The sequence below is a fragment of the Merops nubicus genome, unplaced genomic scaffold (genome assembly GCF_000691845.1).
Source record: "Merops nubicus isolate BGI_N331 unplaced genomic scaffold, ASM69184v1 scaffold35923, whole genome shotgun sequence".
Taxonomy (NCBI): Eukaryota; Metazoa; Chordata; class Aves; order Coraciiformes; family Meropidae; genus Merops; species Merops nubicus.
The window spans coordinates 256-16107 of record NW_008600220.1 but is presented as its reverse complement, the minus strand read 5'-3'; the positions used below and the strand labels follow the sequence as shown (position 1 = coordinate 16107).

The window sequence follows — 15852 nt, the reverse complement described above, 5'->3', positions numbered from 1 at the left end:
GTGGGAGAACAGGCACTGGGCTCGGCCGTGGAGAACTGAGGAGCCTCCAGAGCCTCCTGGTGAGCTCAGGTCTAGGCTGGAGATTACTGAGCAAGACCCAGGCTGGTAAATGTGCTGCACAGGAGCAGCAGCAGTATTTACTCTCAGGTTGTTTTGGAGTTGTTTCCCTTGCCAATGAATTCTGATCTCATTGGAGGATTGACACGGAACGTGAGGGTTTGTTTAATAAGACTTGCAGCCCTTGTACCCTCTAATTAAAATGCACATGAAAGCAGTGGGTGTCCTGCTGTCTGTGGCTGCCTTAAAGGTATGATTTACTTGACTGTGCAGATGAAATAATTAAATTACTTGGAATAGGAAGTGTAAATCTTTGTATATCAGCTCAGTCTTCTCTTCATCTAACTTAGAAAGCCATGTTCTGGGTAGACGTGTTATGGTTTGTAAAATGTAGGCTGGAGAACATGCATATGGCTAAAGATGCTTTTGTAAGAAGAGGGAGTTGAATTTTTGGCAGAAACATGCCCAGTCTGTTAGGGGAGCAGTGTCTGCTTTGGGCAGCCTGTGCTAGTGATGTCTGGGCTGCAGGAGCGTGGTGGTTACAGAGCTGTGAAACACCCCAGGAGGGGACTGTAGGGACTTGCAAAGTACATTCTGAGTTGACTTTTCATCTCCTGTTCTTCCTGATGGGTCCAAGTTCTGGCCTTGGATTTGTTTGCTTGAGATTGCAAAACAGACAAGACAGACAACATCTTCAGGAGCTCAGGTGGTACTGGTGGACACAGTCTGTTTTGGAACACAACCTCTTTGGTTTATTCTTTTTTTTTGAGCTGTGGGTATGTTCATGTTTACAAGAACAAAGCCCAAATCCTGTTTTGAAACAGGTCGAACCCCTGTCAGTCATGTTGCCAAAGCCTCTAAAGCTTTAATTTGTCTCTTGTGATTTTAGCAGATACATTGGGGGCATCATGAATTGGAATAAAGGTGGACCTGGTACTAAGAGAGGCTTCGGTTTTGGTGGATTTGCCATCACACCAGGAAAAAAAGAGGAGCCTAAGCTCTCTCAGCAGTCTCACAGTGCGTTTGGAACAGCCGGTTCTTCTGCTGCATTCGCGAAGTCGGGACCTCCTCAGCTGCCTTCTTTCTACAAAATTGGGTCAAAGCGAGCAAATTTTGATGAAGAGAACGCGTAAGTAGGGTTATTGCTTGTGTTTATCGAGCCCTAGGTGTTAGTGTTTCAGAGTTCCCAAGGTCAGGGAAGTGTCTGTGACATTTATGGGGTTTAGTTATGAAAAGCCTGCTTGAGGATTAATACCCTAGCACTGGTGTCACAGAACCCCAGGAGCTTTATGGTGACAGTGTCAAGAGAAACTGAGCTAGTCCCATGCAGGAGCTCCTGTCACTGCTCTGCAGCAGACTTTTGGTGTCACCCTGGACTGATTATTGACTCTTTCTCTGGGTCCCAGCCCATCATCTGTAAAATGAGGATGATAATATCCCCTTGCGTTTAAATCAGTTTTAAAGCCTGTGAGATACTACAGCAGCCAGTGAAGAGCTCTCCTCCTCTAGCTTTCCTGATGTTCCCTGAGAACATCTCTCAGCTGAGCCTCACTCAGCTCAGTCTTCTTCATGCTGTGCTCTGAACAAGGCTTTGCCTGAGGCAGCGTTTTCAGAATTGGAGCCAAGCAGGATAAATTTGGGTGTCTCTTGCACAAGGAAACTTTCAACTCCACATTTCTTTACTAACCCTTCTATTAGTTGCATAAATGCTTTTAGAGGGAACGTCAGAAAAGCATCCTATATTCACCAGCCTGGGAGAGCCACTCAAGATAAGTTTCATAACATCCGTTTTCCCTACCACAACTTTTATCTTACAGTATGAATAATTGTAGAGAAACACATAAATCTCAGGATCTTTTCCATTGTATGTCTTGACTTTTATTATCGATTTCTGTGGGGGAAACTTGTCTCAACTCTGAAACCATGCAAGACAGCTGTAGACTGTGTGCTGACTGGCCCATGGTTTGTTTCTTTTCAGGTACTTTGAGGATGAAGAGGAGGATTCCAGCAATGTCGAGCTGCCATACATTCCTGCAGAGAATTCCCCCACTCGCCAGCAGTTTCATTCCAAATCAGCAGACTCTGACAGCGACGACGATCCTCTGGAGGCGTTCATGGCTGAAGTGGAGGCAAGACCCAGCTTGTGAAACGTTTACCAATTCATGTGGCCACACTGCTCTCCAGTCAGGAGCAGCAAATGTCACTCCTGGCTTTGGCAGCTGTACTCAGAATGTCACTTAGTTTCTGAGATGGATTAGGTGCAGAGAGGGCAGATATGATTTACAGTAGCTTAACCACTTACCTGTTTTGAGCATGTCAAAGAGCTTTGTGTGTCTCTGAATAAGAAATGAAGGGTTTGTGCATCTTGCACTACCTGAATTGAAGAGATTTGTATTTATCACAAGCTGTTCCTTAGCTACAGTTCTGTTATTAGCTGGATATTTCACATTGTTTTCAGGAGAAGTACAGAGAATGCATTTTTTTCAACAACGTTGCCACAATTACACAGCATATAAACTTCAAAGGTGTTGGGAAATTTTATTTAGCATACTAGGATGTGGAACAAAAGAAAGTTTAGCCCAAAAAGTGTTGTCTTTGTGGCATGATAGTCTGGAAATGTGAATGTAGGAACAGTTTTCCCTTCCAAGTTTTATCATCTCATTTTTTTTTTTAACATGTCATAATTTTATGACCTGTTAGGATCAAGCTGCTCGAGACATGAAGAGACTTGAAGATAAAGACAAAGAAAAAAAGAATGTCAAGTAGGTTCTCTTTTGTAATTCCTGTGCCTGCCTGTGTCTTGTGTCATGCTAAGAGAATTCTGATGCATTTTGTTGATGATGGTTGTTCTGTAGGGAATATAGTATATACTTAGTAAAACAACATTAACCAGCACATGATATCCCCCATGGGGAAAGTTCTTTGCAGTAAAAATTGAATTAATAGGAGGGAAGAATCCATTGTGGCATTCTACAGTGAAGTGTAACAACACTGAGAGTTATCTCTCACCAGAAGCCTTTCTAGGGCATGCAAACTAGGGCAGCATGTTGTGCTGCCACCACCTTCCAGATCAGACTGAATAGTTTTTCTTCTTTCCACATCCTTGTGGTGATAAGGGTGGTTTAGTTCAAAATTGCACTTTCGTGAGCAAAATAGCTTGGTGCTGCTGTACCTGTAGCACTGGAGATTGTTCCAAACTTGAACTGGGTTTTAAGACAGTCCCTGTAAAGCTGCTTTATTTAGGTAGCACATGGCAGTTGGGATACTAAATTTGGAGTTTAAAAACAGGTTAAGGTTTTGCAGCTTATGTATCTGTTTTTTACCAAGGAAAGTAATTCTGCTGTTGATTCTTGATGTAAATGTCAGATACATTGGTAGAACTTGTATTGCATGGGGTTGATCAGATTATACATGGTCCTGAAACAGAACACCGGATCCAAATCACCACCTGGGGAAGTTCTGAACTGGATTTGCTCTTCCTGGCTCATATTCCGCTTCAGTTCTGGGACTTCCGTAGCATCGAGAGCTTAGACCAGGATGATCTTTGCTGTGGCTCCTGCTGGGAAGATGGAACCCTAATCTTTCAGTCCGTTAATAGACGTAAAAAGAAATCCTTGCAGGGTTGCTGTTGGCACAAAATATGAACACTCCATGGGTTGGGATTATGAATGTTACCCAGTTGTTAGTGTTGTGTCTTCCACCAGATATGGAGCTCAGCACTAATCGAGTGAAGGTATGGAGCTGAGTATGTGGAACACTTGCAGGGAAGTTTTTTTTCTCCGCTTGTTTTTCCAGGGGTATTCGAGATGACATTGAAGAGGAAGATGACCAAGTGAGTTCCTATGCAGTCTTTCTATCTTCTTTTTTTTTGTCGTTGTCTTGTTTCTTTTTCTAACTTCCCTCCCCAAGTATATAACTACTAGGTACAAAACTCCAGTACCATGCGCAGTGTCTGGACAACTCAGCAGGCAGCTCTAGTGGTCATCCTGCTGTCTCTACCCTTCTAGGTGTTTCACTAAAAAAAAAAGAAGAATATTAGGAGATAATTTCATTCTTTTTTACTCCATTTAAGAAGATCTTTTTTTCAGTCGATTTGAACTTCCTGTGTGATTTTTTCAGTACCTGAGGGTCTCATCAAATCTGAAATTGGCAGAATGAACTGACATGGAGCACCAGTGAGAGGCTGTTAAATTGTGGAGGCTATTTGCAGTAAAATTTCATGGCTATTAAGGGCAAGAATCAGGCTTTTTGCTCTTTATGTTCAGAGGAGCTCCAGTTCTGATTGAGGATTATAATCATCTCTGTTGACAAATAATAAACAAAGAGGAAAGACTTAATTTCAAAATGTACCTTGCTACTGAGTTGCAGTTAATAACTACTGTGCTACTCGCAGTAACTGGGAGCATGGAAGGGTTGTCTGGCCTCTAGGGCTTTGCTTCCAGTTTGCTGAGTGTAGCTGTGCTAACATTTGAGCAGAGGTGACCTACACTTGGAGACAGTTCTGGTTCAGGTGTGTCGTACGTGGACATGGCCAAGTGATCATCTGCCATGCAGACAAGCCATGAGTATATATTTCTGTTTGTAACTGAACCTTACTTTAAAAATCTGATCTTAAATATTTGTTTGGAAGTCAGGTGAGACTGGTGTTTTCTCCCTGAGAATGTCTTGGCATGCCAGGGAGGTTCTGTGAGACACGTACATCTTTGTGAGCTGCAAGGATGGATGTGACAGTGACTTCTAAATTGGGCTTGTGTTGAAGGACTCTTCTGAATTAGTTTCTTTCCCGTTTGCTGTTGACTCAATGAAAAATAGATGTATTTTCTTTTCTTAGAGACTAGCTAGGGGAAGTGGAGAAACTATCTTTAGCATAGTGTGTTTAAAAACAATATAAGCATTGTACTTAGTAACATTGTGTTCTCTGTTTAAAAACCTGCAGCACTTGCACTTTGTTCATGTGGAAGTAAGAATAGATTCTTCTACTCTTAATTCAACAAGCCTTGGTAGAAGGAGTTGTTAAGTAAACATGTAAGAGAAGTTTGTTTTTTGAAAGCATTTTGTGGTCTGACACTGTAGTTGTTTTCTTCGTTTGTACTTATTGTCCTTTTTCTGGACGTAACTGTTGGTATTAGAAGAATCAATTCTAGTGATCGTGGCTTTTTTTCCTCAATGGTGGGAGTGAAAGCAAACCACCATCTAGCACATACTTCATTTAAATAAAGGTAGTAGTACTTTTGAGTCCCATTGGATGTGATTTTACTGATGTGTTTTGCTGCAGGAAGCTTATTTTCGCTACATGGCTGAAAACCCCACTGCTGGTGTGGTCCAAGAAGAGGAAGAGGATAACCTGGAGTATGATAGTGATGGGAACCCAATTGCACCATCCAAAAAAATCATTGATCCTCTACCACCTATAGACCACTCAGAGGTAGGAAGGAAGTTTATTCCATTCTGTTCTGAGGCATTCTAGAAAGCAGGAGCTACAAAGCAGATTGAAATATGCTTCTGTCCTTGTAGTATTTTAGTGCTCTCCCACATGAGTCGTGCTAAAGATCCTTGAAATGGCTTCATGTTCAAATGTTCTTGCAGACAGTTAAGAACTTTAGACAAAAAGGAGCTTTCCCTTCCAAAACTAAGTCCACAGAGAGGCTCTGGAGTGCTGGACTAACTGAGTAATTTCCCTTGCAGATTGAATATCCACCGTTTGAGAAGAATTTCTATGATGAGCATGAGGAGATCACCAGTCTCACCCCACAGCAAGTGGTGGAGTTACGTCATAAGCTAAATCTCAGGGTAAGCTGCTCACAAAAAATCTTAGCATCTTTTTCCTCTCATTTTTTTTTGGACTGTCTTAATAGTTTTAATGAAGATTTTCACAGGAAACACCAGCTTTTGGATACCAAGGATCTTGGACACCTTCAGTCACTTTGATTTAAGGGAGCTTGATTTTACCTTAGCAGATTTTCAGAGTGTTCTCTGGATTTTTCCAGGTGGGCACCAATGATTGCCAGTTGCATGGATGCACTTGGACTTAAAGAACTCCAGAGCTAGGAATTGAAACTGGAAATATATGCAAGAATTATTTTTTTTGCTATTTGTGACATGTGACTTTCTATGAAGGGAATTAAATGAGGAAGAAGATGAGTAATATGAGGAGGTCAACGTGATGTTTAGTAGCTTATGTTGATCAACAATTTATCTACATTTTTAAACCTGAAAGTGTTATTTACACAACACATCTGGAATTTGCACCTAGTTAAACTTAAGTCTATTCAAAAAAGTCCATTTTCAGAGGCAGAGAGACTCCATTTTTCATTTTTATACTATTTACTCTTCATTTTTCTCTTACTCTTCATGAACAAAGATATGTTTCTCTTTCTAAGGTGTCTGGTGCTGCTCCTCCGAGGCCTGGCAGTAGTTTTGCTCATTTTGGGTTTGATGAGCAACTTATGCATCAAATTAGGAGATCAGAGTATACTCAGCCCACTCCTATACAATGTCAGGTGAGTGCTGGTACTTCTCTGACATCTAAAGAGAGCTGACAGAACACATGCAAAGGTCCCTAGGCCATATAAGGATGTACACAATTCTGGTTTGCTACGTAGAGATGTCATAGAGAAGAATAATTTATTTTCTAGGAAAATAGCTTTGATATTTTTTTAAACAGAAGTTTAGCCACTTTTTGTCTTGTTAAATCACCACTGTAAACATATCCATATTCTTTTCTTCATTTGTCTCTTGGTGATGACTGAAGAGCAAGTGACATCTCTTATACAAATGTATGAAAGGGAGGTTTTTTTATTATGTTATTTTAGAAATTGTATTAATTTTGGCAGTTAGAACAAATGCCCTGTGAGCTGGACTATTTAACTGGTCATTCCCTGGAGAGCCATGCAGGCAAAAGGGTTCATACTGCATATTTAGATTGATTACCACAAGTAATTAAGAAGATCAATAATGTTATTATAACCACACCACATCAGACGCTGTTCTTGGAGTATGAAGGATGCCATGGTGCTGTGCCCAAGGGATGACCTTAGTCCATACTGCTTGTAAAAAGCTGCAGTTGGGGGGTTCTCACAGCAGCAGTAGGGGTGAGGTGAGGACTTGTGCACTCCAAGTGATTACAGAAAGAATAGGCTCAGGGAATTTGGTTTTAGCTTTCTTAGAGTCAGACAAGATGTGGTTGTGTACATCTAACTGTATTCTTGGGGTGTTGCACTGTACCCAAACATTGATTTCATGTAGGACACCAGCAGTCATAACACAGTAATTTCTTCCAGCCCTTAAACTAATTCAGAGCTGAGCTTGGCAAAAGAACTCTGTAAGCATCAATGTGTGTTAGCTGTGAGTCCTCTGTAATGTGCTTTCCTCTTGTTAGCTGAGTTTCCACATAATATCTAGCACAAGAATATGCTGAGGTAGGCATAATATGGGTTTAGAATCTCCTTATTTTTAGGGTGTTCCAGTGGCACTGAGTGGCAGAGACATGATTGGGATAGCTAAGACTGGAAGTGGAAAAACAGCAGCTTTCATCTGGCCGATGCTGATTCACATCATGGATCAGAAGGAGCTGGAACCAGGGGATGGTCCCATCGCAGTGATCGTCTGCCCGACCAGAGAGCTCTGCCAGCAGGTGAGTGTGCAGTCAGCAGTGTGTCATACTCAGAAAAGAGGCATAGGTGTGCCTCTTTGTACAGAAAAGGACAAAATCCTGGGCAGAAGTTATCAGAGAACCTCAGTAAACTATTTGAAGAAACTTCTCAGTGTGTTCATAGTGTGCCTCTGATGTCAGCTCTCCGTTCTCCCCTGCACCTCTTTTTGGTGAAGGATCATGACAAACCTGAAAGTGTAAATTTTTGCACAGTGCTCCTGTATTACTTCTAGCTATTAAGTACACTGTGGCTGCATTACCAGAAATTGTATGTGCAAAAGGTTAGAGCCTGCAGGTTAAATTATTGTCGAATGCCTAAATAAGTTTCCCAAATTACTGGGAATTATCCACAGGTATTGAAATATTCAGCCCTGAGGATTTCTGAATAATTTCACTCAGTTGCACACTGAAAAGTGGATTTCAGGAGCTGGACTCTGTTTCCAGGGTAGGTGTGTTTTCTCAGGTCTGTCTGACGTGAGCTGTGATGTGCTTGGTTTCAAATCCCCAGATCCACTCGGAGTGCAAGCGCTTTGGGAAGGCCTATAACCTGCGCTCCGTAGCCGTGTACGGAGGGGGCAGCATGTGGGAGCAAGCCAAGGCCCTGCAGGAGGGGGCAGAGATAGTTGTCTGCACACCAGTAAGTACCTCTGTGCACACAGTACCCTTTTTTGGTTGCTTAACTGAAGCTGAGACAGATTTTTCATACCCTTATTACGTTCTCTGATCACCAAAATGTAGGTTACCCGCAGGTTATCAGATGTTGAGAGCAAATATGCTGGGATTGTTATTCTTCCAAGAGAGATTAGGTATGCCCTGCAATAGATGAGAGGGTAGCAAGCAAGATCTGCTTGAATCAGTGTCAGTAGTGTGAGATACCAGCTTCTGATTGCTGAGACTTAAATTCATGAAGAAAATTCCCAGAACATCCCAAACTTGAGAATCCTTTTCCTGAATCACCATAGAGCCTGTGGCACTAATACTGGAGGGCTGGAACTTTGAATCAGAATGGGTGTTGATGCTGAACTGGTGATGTAAGTGAGCACCATTGTCAACTGGCTTTGCTTACTGTAAAAACTAGTTACAAACTTAGGCAAAGCTGAGCAGCTAATGGTTGGAGGAACTTTTATTGTGGCTATTTATTGAGGTTCCAGGCAAGAAAACAAAGTAGGAAGAACTCCTTTGCCAAAAATTGTGGGGTTAAAAAGCCAGTTCACATTTGAAATATAATTGTAATGAAGAATGGGGCATTTTAGGATGGCAGCACTGTTAAGCTTGAAAAAAAAAGTCCTAAAATTCAGCTTGTCAAGCATAGTTGATGAGAGTTTTGGGAATCTGTTTCTGTGGCTTGAATATTGACACTTCTAGACTGAAGCCTTGAGATGTTTCCTGTGCAAGTCTCTGATGAGGATAAAAAGGAGTTAAAGTACTTGAAGGTTGCACATGTTAACTTTTTCTAAAATGTTCTAAAAACTTGGCTGGCTTTTTTTTTTTTAATAGGGTCGTTTGATTGATCATGTGAAAAAGAAAGCTACAAACCTTCAAAGAGTCACTTACCTTGTGTTTGATGAAGCTGACCGAATGTTTGACATGGGGTTTGGTATGTAATGAACTGGTATTACTCTGACATTACAATGTCACTGTTTTGGAAAGCAGTGGTGTCCAGTTTCCAGCTTAGCAGGACTGTTTATAACCTCTGTACCTTCATAGACTTGAAAATACATTAGGCAAATATTTTATAGACAAAACTCTCATTTAAAAGTCTAATAAGAGATCAGTGAAGTCCTTTTGATGTCAAAGTCCAAAAACCCCAGTTTTTATTTTAGAGTTGCTGCATAACTTCTGGGCAAATCTCTTCTATGCTTTGCTTGTGTGTGTACAGCTAGTGGTGTTAAAAGAACTTTCTACTTCATTGTAAGAGGTTGTGGGTCATTCAGATCTGGATGATTTTTAATTTCTATTCAAGAATCATGGGGCATAACAAAGATTTGAAAGTACTATAATAGTGCAGAGGTGAGGAGACACTTGTAAGATGTTCAGGTTTACACACAGATTGAGTTGGGATCTTTGCTTAGGGAATTTTGTTCTAAAGGAACTTCCAAAAGTTTCTTTGTACAGCAAAGGAACTTCCCCTGTGGAGCAAAGAGCACCTAAAAGTCACAGCAGAATTAAATGCTCAGTGAGAGGCACTCATTCACTCTATGGTTATTTGTTAAATGAAACTATGAAGTTGTATTTTGAGTTATTCTACTAAATAATGACCATACACTGTTGATTAGAACATTCTCCATCTCCTTTCCAGAATACCAGGTCAGATCAATCGCAAGCCACGTACGTCCTGACAGACAGAGTAAGTAGAGGAGTGTTTCTGGATAAACTCCTGAGAGTCAAAGGAGGCTGTGTGCTGGGCTGCAAGTGAAGAATCTGGAACAGAGCTTGGGTTGCTCATTCTCCACATAGCCACACAACAAGACTTTTGCAAAAGTCCACTGGTGTTGTTCTCCATGTGGGCAGCTGGGAGGGAGCACTTGTGAGGTGTGGGTGCCGTCCATCCATCTCTAATCCCTCCACAGACTTCACTCAGGGAAAGGATGATTGGCTGAATTGAGGTTCATATGCCTTGAGATCCTGCATTCTAAGCTGCCATGAAACAAAGTTCACAGCAGTGCCACATGTTAGCAGCTTCTTATTTCAGATGCCATGAAATGTGGGTCCACTTTGAGGTGTTCTAGCAGCATGATGGATAATTTTCATTCAAACCAGTAAAACAGAGTTTAGCCTCAGACCACTGATGTCTAGTACAGTCACACAGGTTCCATTCACATCTGTGCCTTGTTTTCACAATTGTGAAAGTTGATTTTTCAGGGAAGGCAAATGCTGTGTTTTGTTCTAGCCCTCCTGTTCAGTGCCACTTTCCGTAAGAAGATTGAGAAGCTGGCCCGAGACATTCTGATCGACCCAATTCGAGTTGTGCAGGGAGACATTGGAGAGGTAATGCCACATTTCTCCTGAGACAACCAGAAAAATGAACCATTCTGCTTCTGTTGTCAGAGATTTAAGTTAAACTGCAGTAGTCATCATTGTATTTAAGAGTAAATACTTTGTGCTTAACTAAAATGAGTGAAGTTTTGTGGGCTTTTTAATCTTGTTTTACTGAGCTTTCTTTCTGCCACCAAATATAGTGATGAGAGGTTTCATCAAGGAGTGAAACATCAGTAATGCAGTGACTGATTTTTTTTTTTTCCTTTTACTAGGCTGAATCAATGGGTATATCCTTTTATTTTGTCTCAAAACTATACATAAATTACAGCTTTTGCAGTGAAGGATTTGAAAATTAGACTGATGTCTTTCAGCTTGTTTACGGGGCAGTGTTGGTTCTGTACTTGCTTGACAGCAGCAGCTGAACTCAGCAGACACAGGATTTGGTAATAAACTAATGACGTGGGCAGGCTGCACTTGCTGTGAAGAAACTTATAATATATGAAAACTGAGAACTTTCCCAAGATGCCTTCAGAACATTCTTCTTTTAACCAGTTCTCTACATTTTAGATTTTTTTTTTTTCAATCAGGAGTGTGAAGTATCCCTTTATAACAAAAAATGGATGGTACCTGAAGCCCCTTTGCGGGAAAATGTTTTTTCCTAAACATCACTTCAGAAAAGAAGCAGCTTTCCTAGCTTAACCACATGGTTTCTATTCTTTGATCTAAATTATTTTAGTAGGAGAACATCATCCTTGAAATAATTAATATTTAAATGTGTAAAACTGAATCTTTCAGGGAAACTTCCAGACAGTGTTGTGAGCTCCACTGCACTTTTCTTACTTGCAATGCACAGTGTACAGGGAGCCTGTTCATACCTCCCCTCTTGCTGACTCTGAGGCCAAGTCACAGCTCATGGGAGTGCAGGAGTAACTTTTACTGAGGAGCATCCTCTCAGCCCCTGCTCTGCACAGTCTATTTTAGGTGCTAACAGCATCTGTTGCAAGAACATCTAAATTGCAAGTACCCATCTTTAGATCAGCAGGGTGCTAAACTGCATCACGTCAGAGTCTGCACTCTGCCTCTCTTGAGTTTAGCAGAGTGGCTCATTTAACCCCTGCCCTATTTGCCCTGTCAAAATGAAGTGGTCAGCAGTCCAACAAGAGCTGAAACCTCTCTTACAGGAGAATTTAGGTCCACTGCTTCTCCACTTTTTATTCTCACACCTAGTTTAAAACTCCTCATTTTATTGTGCTGTATGTTTGGTTGCCGTCCTGTCACTTCCATCCTGAATTATTCCTTCTCTTATTTCTCCCCTTAGGCCAATGAAGATGTTACTCAAATTGTGGAGATTTTCCCCTCTGGCCCCAGCAAATGGAACTGGCTGACTCGACGCCTCGTGGAGTTCACATCTTCTGGGAGTGTTCTCCTCTTTGTCACCAAGAAGGCAAATGCAGAAGAGCTGGCCAATAACCTCAAGCAGGAGGATCATAATCTGGGGCTGCTTCATGGTGACATGGACCAGAGTGAGAGGAATAAAGTCATTTCAGAATTTAAGAAAAAGGCAATCCCAATACTGGTGGCTACTGACGTGGCAGGTATGTGATGTTCTAAGAAACAGTAGCTCCTACAAGTTGTGGACATCAGCAGAATAGCCAAGACCTTTCAGTGGAGGGCAACAAGGTTGGCTTCTGCACCTGCTGGGTGCTGTATTCCAGATGTTTTTCAGAAGTACAGTGTTAGCAAAGGGTTTTCAAATCTTCTAATGATATTTAAAGTACAGTCTAAGAGATGTTTTTTAATATACAGAAATAAAATAGGCCATTTCTTAAGGAAGTAGGTTGCTATTTCTTAGTCAGCTGACATGTTAAATGAAGAGGAGAAAGACACACTTGAAACCTTCTCTAGAACAGCTTTTGCACCCAGAAGCTGAGCTGAAGAAAGAGTGAATTTCAGTGTCCTTTAATAAAGCCTGCTCTCTTCTTTGGAAAACCAGCCCTTTAAAGAGACCTCTTAGAATCATAGAATCCTTTAGGTTGGAAGAGACCCTTAAGACACCTTCCCTGGTCAATCCTGTGAACTTGGGGACTGGTGTAACTCCCACCACTGTTAGATACTGCTGCACTTAGGAGTTGCAGCCTGTGGAGGGGTGAACCCTGAGGCTCAGAGGGGAGCCTCTGAACCGGGGCGTGTTCCTGTGGAAGCTCCGGTCCTGTGCTGGAGCAGGATGAAGCCGTCTGAATGGGATTGCTGTGTGTCAGTCTGGGCTGGTCACACTGCCTGCTGCCTTGCTCTCTTACAGCTCGTGGGTTAGACATCCCTTCCATCAAGACTGTCATCAATTACGACGTGGCTCGGGACATAGACACACACACCCACAGGATCGGGCGCACCGGCCGTGCGGGCGAGAAGGGGGTTGCCTACACCCTGCTGACTCCCAAAGACAGCAACTTCGCTGGTGATCTGGTCAGAAATCTGGAAGGTGCCAATCAACATGTTTCCAAAGAGCTGTTGGATCTAGCAATGCAGGTACGAACAGGCAAAATTCCAGGAGCAGAGGAAGGTTCCTTCTGTGATCGGCACAAAATGAGGAGCTCAGGGGCCTGTTTCTGGCTCCATCACATGTTAGCAGTGACCTTTTGGTGCTCTCTACTCTTTTTAAGTACTAGTAGTTTTCTAGTGATTTTCATGGCCTTTGAAAGAACCCATGAGGATTTTGGATGTTGTATGTAATCTATTCTGGGGTCAGCCACTGCCTGGGAAATGAGGAGCTGTAATCTGGCTGATGGCAGCAGAGCACTCCAGCTCCAGGACCTCATTACAATCAGATTTTCGATACACATTTACGGCAGGCAGCTGGGAAATGCAGCTCAGTTGAAGGGTAATCTAGAAAATGATTACATGGACCTTCACTCTGTGGAACAGGTGTCAGTGGATCATTGTACCTGCCCAGCAGTGCTGTCTGGCAGGCTGGCTATATATAGGTATGACAGAAAGCTGAAGCTGTTGTGCTTGGGCCACTACTCGTCAGCTCTTTTAAGTTCTTGTCTTTTGCTGCCTGTGTAGCTACAAGAGAGCAAAGGCTTTTTTGGTACTTCTCAAATTCAGAGGTGGATTATCATGCTTGTGGCTTCGGTGCCAAGTAAACATTTTTTCTGAGGTACAGAGGCAGCATTTTCAGAAGGGATGGAATTTGTAAGGAGAGCTCCACAGGCTGCTGTTGAGAGGGGGTGCAGAAGCTGAACAGCTTGGCTTGCTGGCTTCTTCAAATTCAAAGAAATTTTGGGACTTAAAAAGAGGTGCAGCCAACCACTATTTAAAAGCCTGGTAGCAGGAGGTCTGGTTGAACTACTCTTTCCTGGCCTGCTTCTTGCAGGAAGTTTTGCTGACAGAACCTCATTTCTCCTTAGCCAGGCAGTGGCTACATCAATAAAACCCAAGCATGAGAAGATGCAGAGCTCCCAAGTGAATGGCATTAAAAATGGCATTTATTCCTGGGATTACCAGAATGCATACCCCCCAAAGTTTAACACAGGTGAAAGTTCAGGGCATAAAATTAGTTTTCATAAAAAGCATTTGTAACAAAAGCTTCAGACCCTTGTGACAGAACTGGCTGCAGCTTGGTTTCAAAGCAGCACTGTCACATCTTTCCCCCTGCAGCAGCTGCCTCGTCGAGTGGGAAATGGTGTATTTCTGTTTTAATTTTGAAATTCTCAAAATCCTCTTTTCTGAGCCTTGTTACTTGCATTTATGAAGCTTCTTATTCCCTGTATTGAGAAGCATTTGTCCCTCTCTTGTGCAGAACCCGTGGTTCAGGAAATCACGTTTCAAAGGAGGAAAAGGCAAGAAGCTGAATATTGGTGGTGGTGGCTTAGGGTACCGTGAACGTCCTGGCCTGGGGTCAGAAAATGCAGTAAGTAGAGACACTGAAGAAGTTCTTCACAGATCTTTGGAACTTCTAAACTTAGTATTGTCTACTCTTTAATTTAAAAAACAAGTCTTCTTAGTACTGGATTATAGCCTCTGCTTTCAAAGGTCTTCATAGCTCAGAATCTTCCAGAGGTTAGTATCAGAAATATCTCAGGTGAGACTGTCGTGTGCTGTTCTGTTCTCCTCTTGTTAAGAGCCACCTTCTTTGGTCAGAGTTATCCCAAAGGTTTGGAGATTCTTCCCAAAATAGACTGTCAATGCAAAATAAATGCTAATACATTACTTGGAAAGCCTGATTCTTGGCAGCAAGAAGTCTTGCAGCATTGGGAATGCTTCCCAAGGTACATCCAGGTTAGGAAAACAGCTCCTTGCCAACACGTATGGGGACAGAGCTGAGCTGTAGACACGTTGAAAACACACCATGTTCAGCAGCTTTCCAAAAGCCCCAGCTGAAGCCTTGTTCACCCTTTGTCTTGGCTGCGACCTCTGAAAATCTCCATTTGATGGCCTTTTGCTTGTACTGCAAGGAGCCAGGAAACGTGGCTCTGCTGTGGACTAGTGAGTCACAAAGAATTAAAGCATCTTTGCTTTCCTGTCATCCTCAATGTCACGGGGCAAATAGTTCTGCTGGTCAGCACGCCAGAAGTCTGCCATCCTTAGTAGGGGTACTTCCTGAGTGCAGGATCAAGATGGATTTGGAGAATGCTTGAACTGAGTGTCTGTGTTGGGTAAATCTCTCCAGTTGTCCTTTGTCTTTTTGCACAGGACCGTGGCAACAACAACAGTGTGATGAGTAACTACGAGGCGTACAAGCCGTCCACGGGGGCGATGGGGGACAGGCTCACAGCAATGAAAGCAGCTTTTCAGGTTGGTTCCATCACTTCTGCTCCAACCTCTAATCAAGAGGAAACGAAGAATTTTGCTACTGATGATTCAAAACAGTTGTTTTTTTCTCCCCTCAAAGTACAGAAACCCTGTTGATTTAGTGGTGTCCTGGCAGTGCTGGGTTAACGGTTGGACTTGGTGATCTTCAAGATCTCTTTGAACCAAAACAATTCCATAATTTCTATTTCAGGGAGGCTGAGTGGTCATTATGGCCACATCTCCTCCACTTGGAGCACACACTGAGCGTTGGGCTCCGAAGGGGTCCGATGAGTATGCACACCAGGCTGAATGTGTTTGCACAAAGTTAATTTGCCAAATTTACTTTGGTTTCTGCTGTCTCTTTGCTCTCTTTC

The 15852-nt window shown here is 42.4% G+C and overlaps 1 protein-coding gene across 1 annotated transcript; it reads left to right on the top strand.

Moving 5' to 3' along the window:
• Positions 1–960: 960 nt before the first annotated feature.
• On the top strand, positions 961–15481 carry DDX42 (DEAD (Asp-Glu-Ala-Asp) box helicase 42; the record flags this gene model as incomplete). The annotated part of the gene is made up of 16 exons (XM_008937647.1): positions 961–1186; positions 2036–2186; positions 2758–2819; positions 3853–3889; positions 5333–5482; positions 5743–5847; positions 6438–6557; positions 7514–7690; positions 8217–8345; positions 9206–9305; positions 10008–10055; positions 10599–10696; positions 12006–12282; positions 12987–13213; positions 14487–14597; positions 15380–15481. Coding segments are annotated over exons 1-16 (2115 nt in total), but the record flags the coding sequence as incomplete, so codon positions are not given.
• Between the last annotated feature and the right edge of the window lie 371 nt (positions 15482–15852).